This window comes from Danio rerio, chromosome 10, assembly GCF_049306965.1.
Source record: "Danio rerio strain Tuebingen ecotype United States chromosome 10, GRCz12tu, whole genome shotgun sequence".
Taxonomy (NCBI): domain Eukaryota; kingdom Metazoa; phylum Chordata; class Actinopteri; order Cypriniformes; family Danionidae; genus Danio; species Danio rerio.
Genome location: NC_133185.1, coordinates 29,057,791 through 29,071,882, shown reverse-complemented (window position 1 = coordinate 29,071,882; position 14,092 = coordinate 29,057,791). Strand labels below are relative to the sequence as shown.

General features: G+C 35.9%; 1 protein-coding gene across 1 annotated transcript in view; it reads right to left on the bottom strand.

The window, feature by feature from the left end:
• gbe1a (glucan (1,4-alpha-), branching enzyme 1a) overlaps nucleotides 1-14,092 on the bottom strand; it is a 255,017-nt gene that overhangs the window by 213,955 nt on the left and 26,970 nt on the right. The window contains exon 2 of the mRNA XM_021479344.3: nucleotides 9,576-9,745. Coding sequence (XP_021335019.2) covers nucleotides 9,576-9,745 — 170 coding nt within the window. The remainder of the gene's footprint in view (nucleotides 1-9,575; nucleotides 9,746-14,092) is intronic.

Sequence of the window (14,092 nt, the reverse complement as noted above, 5' to 3'; positions counted from 1 at the left end):
TAAATTTGCCTATACAACAGTTCTACCTGGTTCTTAAATCTGATTTGAGCAATAGCACTTGTCCAGCCCCTTGTGTATTACAATCCATATACAGCGACAAGCAGATGACACTCTACAGTTTGACTAATATTGCAGCTGTTGGACAACATAAGGTACTTTTGAGACTTTTTTAGTCAAGAATATAGTTGTTTAGATTCAACTATGCCGTTTATTTATAAGGAGAGTGCCAATTTAAAATATTTATTATTTTAGAGAGACAGGTTTGTATAACCCTGAGTTACTTTTTGGTTGGCCATCTTTTTGTTTCAAATGTGTCTTCTGTTTTCGTTACTGCAGATTAGTTCAGTAAACAGAAAGAAAGAAGAAATGCCGACTTGTGTTTAGAATTTTTTCTAATCGCAAACACAACATCAGTCTGGTAGGGTTGGTGCTGCTTTGGCTTTTTCGGGGACAATTATTGTGATTTCACGATTGCAGCAGAAAAATACTTGAAACTCTGAAGACTGATGGCATTTCATGTCATTCAGCTGTATAATTTTAAAAGGTCAGCAAAATCACCTGTTTTGTCATCACTTTAGACATTATGCTAGAGAATCATTTAAATACTTGCTCTTAAGTGACATTGGTGAAGTAGCAATGGTTTCTGCTGTTCTGATCTGTTCTGTCAGCTGCAGATGTGAATGAATGGCGAAAGAAAGTAGTTCCTCATAGAAATGGATTTTTAGACTCTCTGTGTTTGATTTTATTTTTTATATATGTGATTATTTCATTGAACTGTTGTATAAACCCAATATCACACGAGTAGCAATGCGATGTGGCTGTATATCGTCACTGGTTGGACACTAAGCACTCAGCCGCCACAAACCTACCACCAGTGGGGATATACAGTACTGCAACTCATGTGATATTGCTCATATATGTACATATTTACATCTTTTTTAAAATTGCAAACATTAATTTCTTATGCCTGAATTATTTACCAAATAACAAACATTAAACGTTGCAATGACTAAGCTCAAGTGTCCTCCTAAGCTTCAGTTCATGGCACCAGTTAACCACTGTAGGGACGCTTTTCTGCTTCAGCCAATGTAACTCGGTTAGTGATAAAACACTGCAGTCCTCTGTAGCACACCCTTGTATTGTCTGTAATAGTGTTGTCCCGGTACTAATGTTTTAAAAATGTTTATTTCCCGTTAACATTCACGCGCTGATGAGCGCGTTGATAAACAGCGCTCATTTACCATAGTATTCACCAGTGCTCACTGCTCATCAGTTTACCCCTCTTTACCCAGTGCAAACACAGATATACGAACACTGGAGCGCGAAGCAGCTGTGAAGATCAGTTAAGTCATTAAGCAGATCACTCGTCTGTGTTTGTACTCAGCAAACAGTGGAGTTAACGCAATTTTTTCTTTTAATTCAGTATCGTGACAAGTCTAATATAGTGAAAGAATCAGTTCATTAAGTCAAGTTTAATAAATGGCATCTAAAACGTGTTTGGGAAAGAAAACGTTAGCTAACTAGTGCCATTTCCCTTAACTTAGCCGAAAATGAGGTCTGATATCCCTTTTTATTGTTGGCGGTGAACAATAAAAAGGCGGTGAAATTATAAATGGTGTCACTTTCAATTCGCTAATAAGATATACAGTCAGGTACGCAACGTTCCTATGTAACTCCAAATGATACTTCCGTGTTTCTTCCCACTGCAGCCTCGATTTCGCTTTAAAAAATGGCGGCCGTGTGAAACCAGTCTTTTATGGCATAATTATGAATGATAAACAAATAAAGTCACAAATGTATTATTCTAGGAGCATTTAGGAAAAAATAATGCTATAATTATGACCAGACAATGTGGTCTAATGTAAGTTTAATGTAAATTCAAAAATTAATAAAATGTAATATCATTATGATAAATAAACTTGCAATTACATACGAGGAAAGTACATTATGAGAAATAGTTACAATAAAAAAAAATCACAATTTCATAAACAATAATTAGTTTAAATTTGAGAAATAGTTAAAAATTGCAATTGCAAAACTTAAAAAAAAATCATATATAATTATCCCAAATAATGAAATTAAGAGGTAACACAGTAAAGTGGAGACAAATACAGTAGAAATTGAGAAAATTAAATGCAATTGTAAAAAATTAAGTTCAGTTCAGTGATTGCATCCAGGTTTGTGGCTTTACTGCAATAAATAATGAAAATAAAACACCATTTCCATAACACACTAAGTGACCACACAGTCAATTCTCATTAACTATCCACACAGTCATTTCTAAATAAAAAAAGGAAACATATCTCACCTACAAAGTCCTTGCTTGACCAAAAGACTACTGAACTATTGATCAGCTGCTGGAATAAGTCAATAACACATGCTTAATGAGGAAGCTGCTGAGGTACAAAGACAGCACTATGAGAAGAACCATGAACTAATCATTCACTCCTTATCATCAATTATCATTTTAAAAGGTGCTTCAGGCTTTTGAGATCAATATTCTCTTCGAGCCATGTAAGCAGTGTATTAAGAGAAGACTTTGAGGGAGGATCTGTGTCAATATGCATCATGTCTTCCAGCTATAATCCATAATTGCTGAAACAGCATAAGTGAAGCCCCAGGAATAAGCTTCTAGTGAACGTATGGCCATGGAGTATAGATATCTATAGGAACAAGAAGCAAAATGAAGTGTAAAATGTGGTGTTTTTCACAGGTCATACTCTGAGAACTTTCTCTACACAGGCTGCAGATCACAACACAACTCTCAATCAGACATGGAAGGTGGCCAGAGGCAGTTTGACTGCATTGCAATAAGGCATCTGGTACATTTGTCTAGTTGTGCACTCTTTCCTTGAGGATTTCCGATTAAACACAGAGACAATAAGTATTAGGAGACTAGAGTGAGAGGAGTGCATTAAGATGTGGCACACTGGGACCACTGAGAGTTAAATCAATCAGTGGGATAGATTATTAGTTAGCTATTACTTTCCTGCCAGCTTCAAACATTTGTAGACCTCACCAAAATCCGATTCAAGGAAAGTCTGTTCACTCTGCGACCATATTTGCAGGGCAGTTCATCCAAGTCTGATCTAAATGAAGGGGGGAATCCTGAAATCTTGAAAACTGCTAAATGAATTTCCAATTAAATTACATATTTTAAACCAGCAACAAAATATTAGATTAGATGAGATTACATTCAACTTTATTGTTATAACACATGTACAAGTACAAGGCAACGAAATGCAGTTTAGGTCTAAACAGGAGTGCAGTAGCAGCAATTCAAGGATATAGGTATAAGTTATAAAGTGCAATTATAGAAAAACTATGGTGATATTTACAGATAAATGTACTATGAACATTATACACAGGTTGTATTAACTAATGGAAAATTATAACTATTATAGTTAAGATATAACTGAGAATACAACCTATACATAATATATAATGTAATGTTCAGAGTACAACCAACTGTAAATATCACTAAAAAATTTCTGTAACTGCATTTTATAACTTATACATAAATCCTTATACTTGTAAAATATAAAGTGACCTGTGATATTATTGTTATTGATTAAGCATTAGTTACATTAAAAATCATGTTATTTCCAGCTGCTGCACATCTCCTCATCAGTTGTTTCTATGGGAACCACAGGATGCTGTTACAAACACTGGGAAAATAGGCACCAAACCCTGAGCAATGACTGGCGGAAGGTCTTATTTATGTGTTTGTTTTGTTATTTACGGTTTGTAGGTTAGTTTTGTGAATCAGATATAACAAATAAGTCTTTAGTGGACTGATTTTGAGAAACAAATCAGTTGATTTATAAAAGAATCCTTCAGATTGGGTATTAAAACAAGAATTACAAACAGCAAGAAGGTCGCTGGATTGAGTACAGGCTGGACCAGTTGGCATTTCTGTTTGGAGTTTGTATGTTCTCTCTGTGTTTGCATGGGTTTTCTCCGGGTGCTCCGGTTACCCGCACAGTCCAAAGACATGCTCTATAGGTAAATTGGATTAATTCAATTGTCCGTAGTGTATGAATGAATGAGTGTTTATGGGTGCTTCCCAGTACTGGGTTGTGGCTGGAAGGGCATCCGTTGCATAAAACATATGCTGGATAAGTTGGTAGTTAATTTTGCTGTGATGACCCATGATAAATAAGGGACAAAGCTGAATGAATGAATGAATGAATGACAAACATAAATCTTTGTTGTAATTTTTTGACTCTGTGAGCTGAGAAGGTCCAACTAATGAATAAAAAAATTTCAACTGGATTTCTAAATCAAATGTGGAAAATAAACAGTTTAGGTTTAAGCCATTGTTCTCACTCAAGTTTAAAATTGGTTCACATTGGCTTTGTTAGTCAAATGGTAAAACAGACTGAAATTCAACCCATTATTCCCCCCTATAGAATTGTGCCCTGCTGAAATAATCAGCATTTGCTGGTAATGTATGATTGGATGCTGGTATGTTGGTCTTACTGGTTTTAGTGCTGGTCTTGCTGGTTTCAATGCTAGTCTTGCTGGTCTCAATGCTGGTCAGGGCAAGATCTAAGATCAGCAAGACTAGCATTGAGGCCAGCAAAACTAGCATTGAAACCAGTAAAACCAGCATTGAGATCAGCAAGTCTAGCATTGAAACCAGCACTGAAACCACCAAGACTATCACAGATACAAGCAAGACCAGCATTGAAACCAGCCCTGAAACCAGCAAGACCATCATAGATACCAGCAAGATCAGCATTGAAACCAGCAAGACCAGCATTGAAATCACCAAGACCAGCTCTGAAACTCTGGGTAGCGCTATTTCCTGCCAACAAGCTAACCTCGTCTGGGTCATTACTGTGTGGATTTTCCATGTTCTCCTCGTGTTCGCGTGGGTTTCCTCCGGGTGCTCTGGTTTCCCAAAGACATATGCTATAGGTGAATTAGGTAAGCTTAATTGCCTGTTGTGTATGTATGTAGTGTTACTCAAAGAGCATCTGCTGCATAAAGCATATGCTGGATAAATTGGCGGTTTATTCCACTGTGGCAACCCCCGATTAATAAAGGGACTAAGCTAAAATGAATAAACCAATCAATGACTTACAGTAAGTGGTCAAAATTTGCTGCAGGTTTTCTGTGAGGGTTGGATTTAGGGGTAGGGATAGGGTAAGGTCATATTATAAATCGTTTTTGGAGCATAAAATACCTTTCTTCTATGGAGAGTCCTCATAAATCACATATTTAAGTATGTGTGTGTGTGTGTGTGTGTGTGTGTGTGTGTGTGTGTGTGTGTGTGTGTGTGTGTGTGTGTGTGTGCAGAAACAGGGAAAGTGTTTTCTGGCTTCCTCTTTTATGGAAGACAGTGTCACACCTTTTCCGTCAGCCGTATGAGGTGAGAAGGTTGGAAGGAAGGACCAGACAGCAGAGCTGACACAGAGCAGCTTTCAAACAGCAACTTTAAGATCTCTTCCTGACAACATGAACTGACACAAAGTGGTCCCTTTCCTATTGGCCGACTCTAAGCAGGGACTGCAAGCCAACTGCACTGACAGAATATGTGATCCGTGAGCTCAGAAAAGGTATCAGATGTTCCCACTCCTGCGTTTGACAGCTAAGAGCTTCACTCTGAGATACAAGGACAGCAACGGGTCAAAACAGATGGAGGCTTAGAGGAAAGAAAAAAAGAGAGGAAAAAAAAACAACTTCAACTCAAAGTTTCCAACAACAACTATCCTCTCAGAGGAAAAAACTGAGCTCTGAGGCAGAGCGTGAAGGACTCGTTGAGATGCTTTGCTCGTGAGGAACAGAGGCACAAAAGCAAGGTGAAGGAAACACATACGGTTAAGAAAGACGCTCTCAGCAAAAGAAGGAGAATAAAATATTTAATGGTGAAAAGCGAGAATCCCGCCATAATGCAGTGCTCCCTTAGTGTTGAATGTTTGCTGTTTGTAGAAATGAATCCAGTAGAAAAAAATTATAATAATACAAACTAAGTTAATATTTCAAAACCAAAGTGGATAAAAAACAAATGGTCATAATAGAATCTAAAAAGGTTTCTATTATCCAAAAGAATCTGATGAAATAATTTGATTTGTGGAGCGGAGGCATTGACCTTATTCTTAGAAGTGTGCCTGTTTTTTTCAACTTTTTTACTTCCAATTCAGTCACCTACAGAAGAAAAAACTAGTAATAATAAACGGTAGAAAATGGCGAAACCGCTTGCTCTACAAACAAGTGTGTTCATGACTAAACATAAAAAGTAGAATAAAATAATAATAAAAGATTAGTTTGCAACAGAAAGCAGCATAACAAGCCGTTTTTAACATCTAAAAATCAATGGAAGTGAATGAGACTGAAGTCTCAAGCCAAGTCTTCATTTTAAAAACCATGTTTAAATGTATACCTGATCTTGTCCCTAAAGTAGTCAGCGAGTTGATAAATTTAGCAGTGATGGGGCAAAGACTAGAGGGGCAGTAAGTGGGAAATGCAGAACCGCTATGGGTCAGTCATCCTTTTCAGTCATGCCTGTTGATTTAAAATTACAATCAGAACTTCCTTTTTTTCTGTAAAGCTAAAAAGAATGGTTGACATCTTTACAGCAATGTGAACATTAAGTATTATTCTTTCTGGTTGGTCAGGTTTACATTTCTATTTAGTATGCAGATTGAATTACATTTTGTGTTTATTTTATTTTTTTTAATGTAAAGCCTAACCAGGGACAAGAACTGCAAATTAGCTTTATGCTATATGCCCTATGTACGCGACATCGGTTGTCTTTGTATAAAAATGTCAAGTGTATAGTTCCTATTAAATAAACAAGCAAATAAATAAATAAAGAGATTCTAATGGCTGAGCCCTTTTGTACATGAAGAATAAGGACAATAAAATATATATATAAAAAAAGAACTGTAAAATCTATATTCTTAATCTTGACTGACATCCTCCTGATTAGACTCCTATTTTGTCTCTTGCTAACCTCTTCTGTCTTCTCTTTCGTCTCTCTAATAGTTATTTTAATAGCACTACATCAAAGTTTTCATGCACGTTTCACACCATCTAGACATAAACTAGGCAAAGACTTGAACAAGGTAAAAGGAATGCACTACAAATGATCCGTGTCCATTGATGAAAGCAGTTTTATGCTGTCTTTGTTTTAATAGTAAACTTCATTGTTTACTTGTTCTAGACTGATCAATGCTCTTGTTCTTGTATCGATCAAGTACTACTGTTCAAAAGTTCAAAACAAATGCTTTGCAAATTCACTCTTAACTCTTCTTTTGACTAGGGTTGCATTGTTTACCAGTACTTCAATAGCCCCACAATACAATGGCTCCAACGTACTAGCAGTGCCACTGTAGTTTGTAAATGGTAGTATCATCATTAATGGTTCTAGTCTATAATAGTTAATCTTGCATGTGGAAAAGTCACTAAAATGCTCTCTGATTTGTGATTACTTTACTTAAGTTGAATTTTAACAGTCTGCATTAAGACTGCAAAACTGTGTAGAATTGGTGCCTTCTATGCTATTGCATGTTTTGTTGTGGTTCAGAAACACATTTGAATCAGTTCATTTCTGTTACAGTGAATAGGATTTAGGTACAATGACCGCAACAGTCTCTTAAAAAAGAGCAACTCACTAAAGTGATTTTTTAATTACTTTGGATTTTTACCTGATAAGAATAAAAAAAAAAAAAATAGATGAGAAAAACTGAAAACAGCAACAGTAAACACAATTTTTTTCACTTCATATTTTGTTAAAACAAATCTCTTCTTATAACAAATTTTGCTTGGTATAACTTGTATCTTACTTTTAAAGTATTTTTGTTGGTCAGTTATATACAAAATAAATGGAAAAAACAAATAACATAAGTAGTCATGACATATGGTGTCATGGTGGTGTCTTATGGTGTGGTCAATTATTTATTTATTTATTTATTTACTTATTATTCCTGCAATAGCAACAAAACAGTCCCAGTATACAGTTGAATTCAGAATTATTAGCACCCCTGTTTATATTTTTCCTCCAATTTCTGTTTAACAGAGAGAAGATTTTCTCACCACATTTCTAAACATAATAGTTTTAATAACTCATTTCTAATAACTGATCAATTTTATCTTTGCCATGATGACATTAAATAATATTTTACTAAATATTTTATCAAGACACTTAGATACAGCTCAAAGTGACATTTAAAGGCCTAACTAGATAAATTAGGTTAAACAGGCAAGTTATTGTATAACGATGCTATTCTGTTCGTTCTGTAGACTATTGAAAAAAAAATGCTTATATGGACTTATAATTTTGGCCTTAAAATGTTTTTTAAAAATTAAAAAATGCTTTTATTCTAGCCACAATAAAAAACAATAAGGCTTTCTTTAGAAGAAAAAAACATTATCAGACATACTCTGAAAATTTCCTTGCTCTGTTAAACAGCATTTGGGAAATATAAAAAAAAAAAAAAAAAAAAAAATCAAAGGGGGGCTAATAATTCTGCCTTCAACTGTACAAATAAAACGGAATGTCTGTAAAAAGAACAGGTTTTCAATAATAAGGGAGAGGCTGCAAGGTGGCGAAGTGGGCAGCACGTTCGCCTCAGCAAGTAGGTCGCTGGTTTAAGCCTCGACTGGGTCAGTTGTCATTTCTGTGTGGAGTTCTCATGTTCTCCCCGTGTTCATGTGGGTTTCCTCAGGGTGCTCCAGTTTCCCCCACAAGTCCAAAGACATGCGGTACAGGAGAATTGGATAGGCTAAATTGTCGGAGTGTCTGTGTGTGAATGAGTGTGTATGGATGTTTCCCAGTGATGGGTTGCAGCTGGAAGGGCCTCCGCTGCATAAAACCTATTCTGGATAAGTTGGCGATACTATTTAGTATCGTGATACTTCAACTAGTATAGCATCATGGCCTAAATTTATGATATCATGACAACCCTACTTGTGACCTTTATCGATTAGCAAAAAATATCCCAAAAAAAAGAATCACATAAACTGTATAATTTATATATGACATAGGATTGTCTTTTGTACTGTGTATAATTGAAGCCTTGGTGAAATTTGCAATAGAGCCAATCAATCGATTTCCGTCAAGCTTTCCCACCAGGGCATCAGTTAAATCCACACACAATGGTGATGTCTGGCAGTGGAAACAACGCAAACTGCAGGATGTGTTCCTGTTACTTCAAGATTAGAGGGAATTTACCCTTATCTTGAACCCTGCCTCTAACAGACTTCAAATCGGCTTTTAATGGAGTACAACTTAAGAAAAAAATCAGTCCAGCTCTCTCTTCCTCTCCGTCTCTCGACGTCTCTAAAAGAACAATACTGTCAGACTACTTGTAAACAATCCAGACAAGCACACAATTGGCAACGCACATCATTACGGCTTAATAAATCACTCAACGCAAACCCTGCAGATTCCTCACCCTGCAAACGCGAAGAGCATTTCAAGCATTATTGGCCTAAAATTAAAGCCTGTTTCCTTGGCAACAATAAACCACTTGCACTTTGCTTCATAGATCTGTCTAATATAAAGGGTTTGAATCAGGATGTGACAGGCAGGGGTCTCCGTGTGACAGGATTGTGGGAATGCTTACTGAAATCTCCAGTCAGGAAGACGGCCTTCGCTCCCGGTGCCCATTCCCTAAAGAGCAGCCCGTTGTTGGATCGCCGCTGAATTCCAAATGACTGGTAACTCAGTGTGAAGCGATCAAAGGTTCCTTCCGCCTCCTCCAACTGTGCCAGACGCTCTGCAAACTGCTTATATCTGAAATATTTTAATACACAGAGAAAAAAAAGACTTAATAAACAGATATTATGGACCCAAGCTTCATTTTCTACAGCTTCAGACACAACAAGATCACTCAGATGTAGATTTCACTGTCAGCTTTGCATCACAGAGAAAACTTTTCATTTTAAAGTTATTTTGCACAGAATATCCGGCTAATGAGTCACAGGTACAGAGATACACAAACAGTTCCTTTTAACAAAGTTTGTCGTACTGACACACAAGCCCTAACACAGGGATTAGAAGAGTTTGTACTCTTTGGCAAGGGTTTTCAAAGTGTTTCTCGCAATTCTGCTCTCTCAGTCTTCCCATTTTTAGTGAAGCGATGTGATAATTTGGATGTACGTCTCAGATAAACTAAAACACCAGAATAATTTACTGTCAGACATCATAACCACATAGATAGATAGTTGGCTGAATGTTTAATGAATAAGACACAAAATGGGAAACGCTTCAGGTGTTTCTAATTTGTCATTTGATTGGTTGAATTAAAGGATCTCAAGTCAAGTCACTTTTTTTTCTACAGTGATTTGTACAACACCTAGATTGCATCATATGCAGTATCTTTTCAGAGAATGAGTTATGAACAATAGAGTTGTCAGGCATACACTTTTAATCTAAGTCTGTTTAGTGATGATTTACCATTGAAAGATGTGATTCAACTGTATGGTAGCTCTAATGACCCCAACTTAACAGATAATTCATCCAAAAAAAAAAAAAAAGAAAATTTACTGCCTATTTACTTTTCCTCACATGGTTTAAAACCTTTATGAGTTTCTTTCATCTTTTGAACACAAAATAAGATATTGTGAAGAAAAACCTTTAACCATTGACTCCTATAGTAGGAAAAACACACAGAATAGAAGTCAGATATAATGGTTACAAGCTTCCAAAATTCTTTTAAAAATCATCCCTTGTATTTAACAGAAGAAGAGACGCATAAAGGTTTAAAAAAAAGTAAAAGGTGAGTAAATAATGAACTTTCCATTAAGCTAGCCAAGGGCAATTGTTGTAAGAAACCCAGATGAAATTGAGGGGGAAAAAGAGGCTCAGTCAGGGAACCAGTTTGTTGGTCAAGCAAGTAAACTGTATAGTGAAACCCTTTCTACAATTTTTGTGTAGGCTTGTATTTTACAATACTGTAAAAATACTCAAAAAAGTCTCTGTCAATGTTTTCAAACAATAACATTTAATTAACCAAAGTCACGCGAGTGGCGATTTCACATAGGTCACATCCATAACCTAGAGGTGTCACATCCATAACCTAGAGGTGTCACATCCATAACCTAGAGGTGTCACATCCATAACCGAGAGGTGTCACATCCATAACCGAGAGGTGTCACATCCATAAGAAAGTTTTTCCCTCATAAATGCAAAATATATAAAATAAAACAAAATCAAACATTTTTGTTCTATAGTGAGCAACTCTTATCCTTTTGATGATCATTATTTCTTTTGGCTTGCGCAGTTTAATTCAAAGAATTTCAACAAGTATGTTGTGAACTGAAAACTTGCAAACTTTTTTGGGCACATCCATACCGCATGCTTATTTCCTTCAATTAAAAAATAAAAAAAGTTTAAAGATTGATATTTTTCCAATCCCATAACTCTATGATTAGTTGTTTTGAAAAATATAAACATGTTTCACCATAATCTACATAGTGTCCTTGTGAATTTATGTTTTGAATTATTTATTATTTTATGACTATAGAAACTTTGGAAAATACAAGAGATAGAGAAATATATAAGCATAAATGTTATTTCTAATATATGCTACCCAAGTTACTGAATCTCAGATGTGTTCAATAACCTTAAAGTTCATGCCACACTGAGTCTGACATTTTTGTCTGAAATGTCTCCATGTAAAAAAAATAAATCCAACCTCACATTATGTCCATCACATTTCTGCATCCAAAAACTTCATCTGTTATAACAATATTTGGACTTTTTTTTTCTTCCATTTTTGTTTTTTGACATCCACAACAAGTGTTTTGAGAGGAGTTTTGACATTCGTATCCACCAGCCACTGAAATCTTATTTGTGGTCTGACGTGTTCAAGTATCTTGCCCTTCTTATTTTTACCCAAAGCACTTTTTGTTCATATCTGTTCACTCAACTGAAAAATTAATAAGGATCAGTGTTCTCCTCCATGCTGTTAATTGACGTTTCTACCTGAAAGACTGTAATTGTGCTAACACTTAATGCAAATAGCCTCTGGTTAAGTGTTATTAATGCAAGCCCTTATTTTGAAAAATTAGAACAATATTTTTATGGTTGTCCCACTTCATGTTGTTTCAGAAGACAAATTCAGAATTTAATCTCAAATGATGACACAGTATGTGGAGATTAATCATCCAGGAAAGAATGTTGTTTTTGGAAAGTCAATATCCATAATGCAGTGTTCAATACCACTTCTAGAGAGCCACTCTCTTACAAATTGGAGTTCTTCCTAGATTCAACGAACTTGACAAGATGTGTATAGAACATTAGATGACTTTCAAATGTTTTTAAATAGAGTTGGAGCTAACCTTGAAGGATACCCTCGGCAAGTGTATTCCAGAAATATGCTGTGCAATTGGTTCAGTGTGTTTTCTTTCTTACAGAAACATCAAAACTTGACAAAAAAAATCCTTAAATCTGTCTTCATTTTAGAGCAGCCTGACTGCAACCAGGATAACAAAGACCAGAAATCAACACAGAGCATTACCAGTAATAATGTTAGTGACCAATGTTTTTTTTGTTAAACCAGTTTTGTTTATCCATTTTAAGAGTTCACTGTTAGCTGAGTGGTCAGTAAAAGTGTCTTTGGAATGCTGTCCGGGGAATATACCTGCCAACACTCCCATTTTTCCCGGCAGTCTTCTATATGTCAGACTCATCTCCATACCCCCACCACCCCACCCCCTGACCAAGTTTGATATGGTATTCAATTGCAGCGGCTGCCCGAATCCCTGTCCATAGTGCAGTTAGTAACACCACATTTCAACGGGAGAGAGCGGAGTCTGAGCTCAGGTAAGTCTCCTGTATTATGCTAGAAAAGAAGGGAAGGAGTCGGAGTGGATGGAGGGATTCTTCAGGACGAAGATGGCTAAGGTAAGGAAATCTGGCTATTTATGTGATTGGTATATCAAGTGATAGCTAATGCAGGACCAGCAGTGATCAATCATAAGCACATGATTCTCTCAAAATTAGTTAATAAAAAGTTCACTTTGTTAAGACTTGGGGTGGCACGGTGGCAAAGTGAGTAGTGCTGTTGCTTCACAGCAAAAGGTCGCTGGTTCGAGCCTCGCCTGGGTCAGCTGGCATTTCTGTATGGAGTTTGCATGTTCTTCTTGTGTTCATGTGGGTTTCCCCCGGGTGCTCCAGTTTCCCCCACAAGTCCAAAGACATGTGGTATAAGTGAATTGAATAAGTTAAATCGTCCGTAGTGTATGTATGTGAATAAGGGTGTATGGGTTTTTCCTAGTGATGGGTTGCAGCTGGAAGGACATCCGGTGTGTAAAACATATGCTAGGTAATTTTGTGGTTCATTCTACAGTGGCAAACCTGGATTAATAAAGGGACTAAAAAAAGAAAATGAATGAATGAATGAATGTTTAGGCTTACATACAGTATTAGATTTCCTAATTAAAGATTAGGTACAATTAAAAAAAAAAAAAACTATATTTCTAAATCAAGTTAAGATTTAAAACATCTTAACTTGATTTATAACACAAACATTCCTTATTTAATGTATCATAATTTAAGTTAGACCTAAGATGAGAAAAATTCCGTAATACACGCCTTAGTATTATTCGATATTGTAAATTGCCAAATATGCAGTACCATTTCTTAAAAATATTAATATTCTGGTAACACTTTAGTTTAGGTCCCAATACACTTTATTAGCTAATGTTTTATTACTTGCTTATTATTAAGATATTAACTGTTTAATAGTAATTATAAAAGTATGACCTTATTCTGCATCCCTAATCCTACCCAAGACCTAAACCCAACTTCTACCCTACTAACTAGTAATAAAGAACTAATTAAGTGTTTATTAAGTTAGAAGTGTTAGTTAATGGAATGTTAAGACTGTGAATTGTGACCTCAACTAAAGTGTTATTAATATTTCTAGCACAATTTATAACTGTTCACACACACTTACACAGCAACTTTTATGGCGTTAACGATTTATATAAATGTGTTCAGTGATCAGTAACCTAAAGACACCTAACATTGCCTTTCCTTCAGTCAAAGGTGTAGCAAAAACACTGTTTTTGTACATTTTCCAGTGCTTGCCATTTGCCATGCCTGGCGATCTATTTTTACATGGACTATAACGGA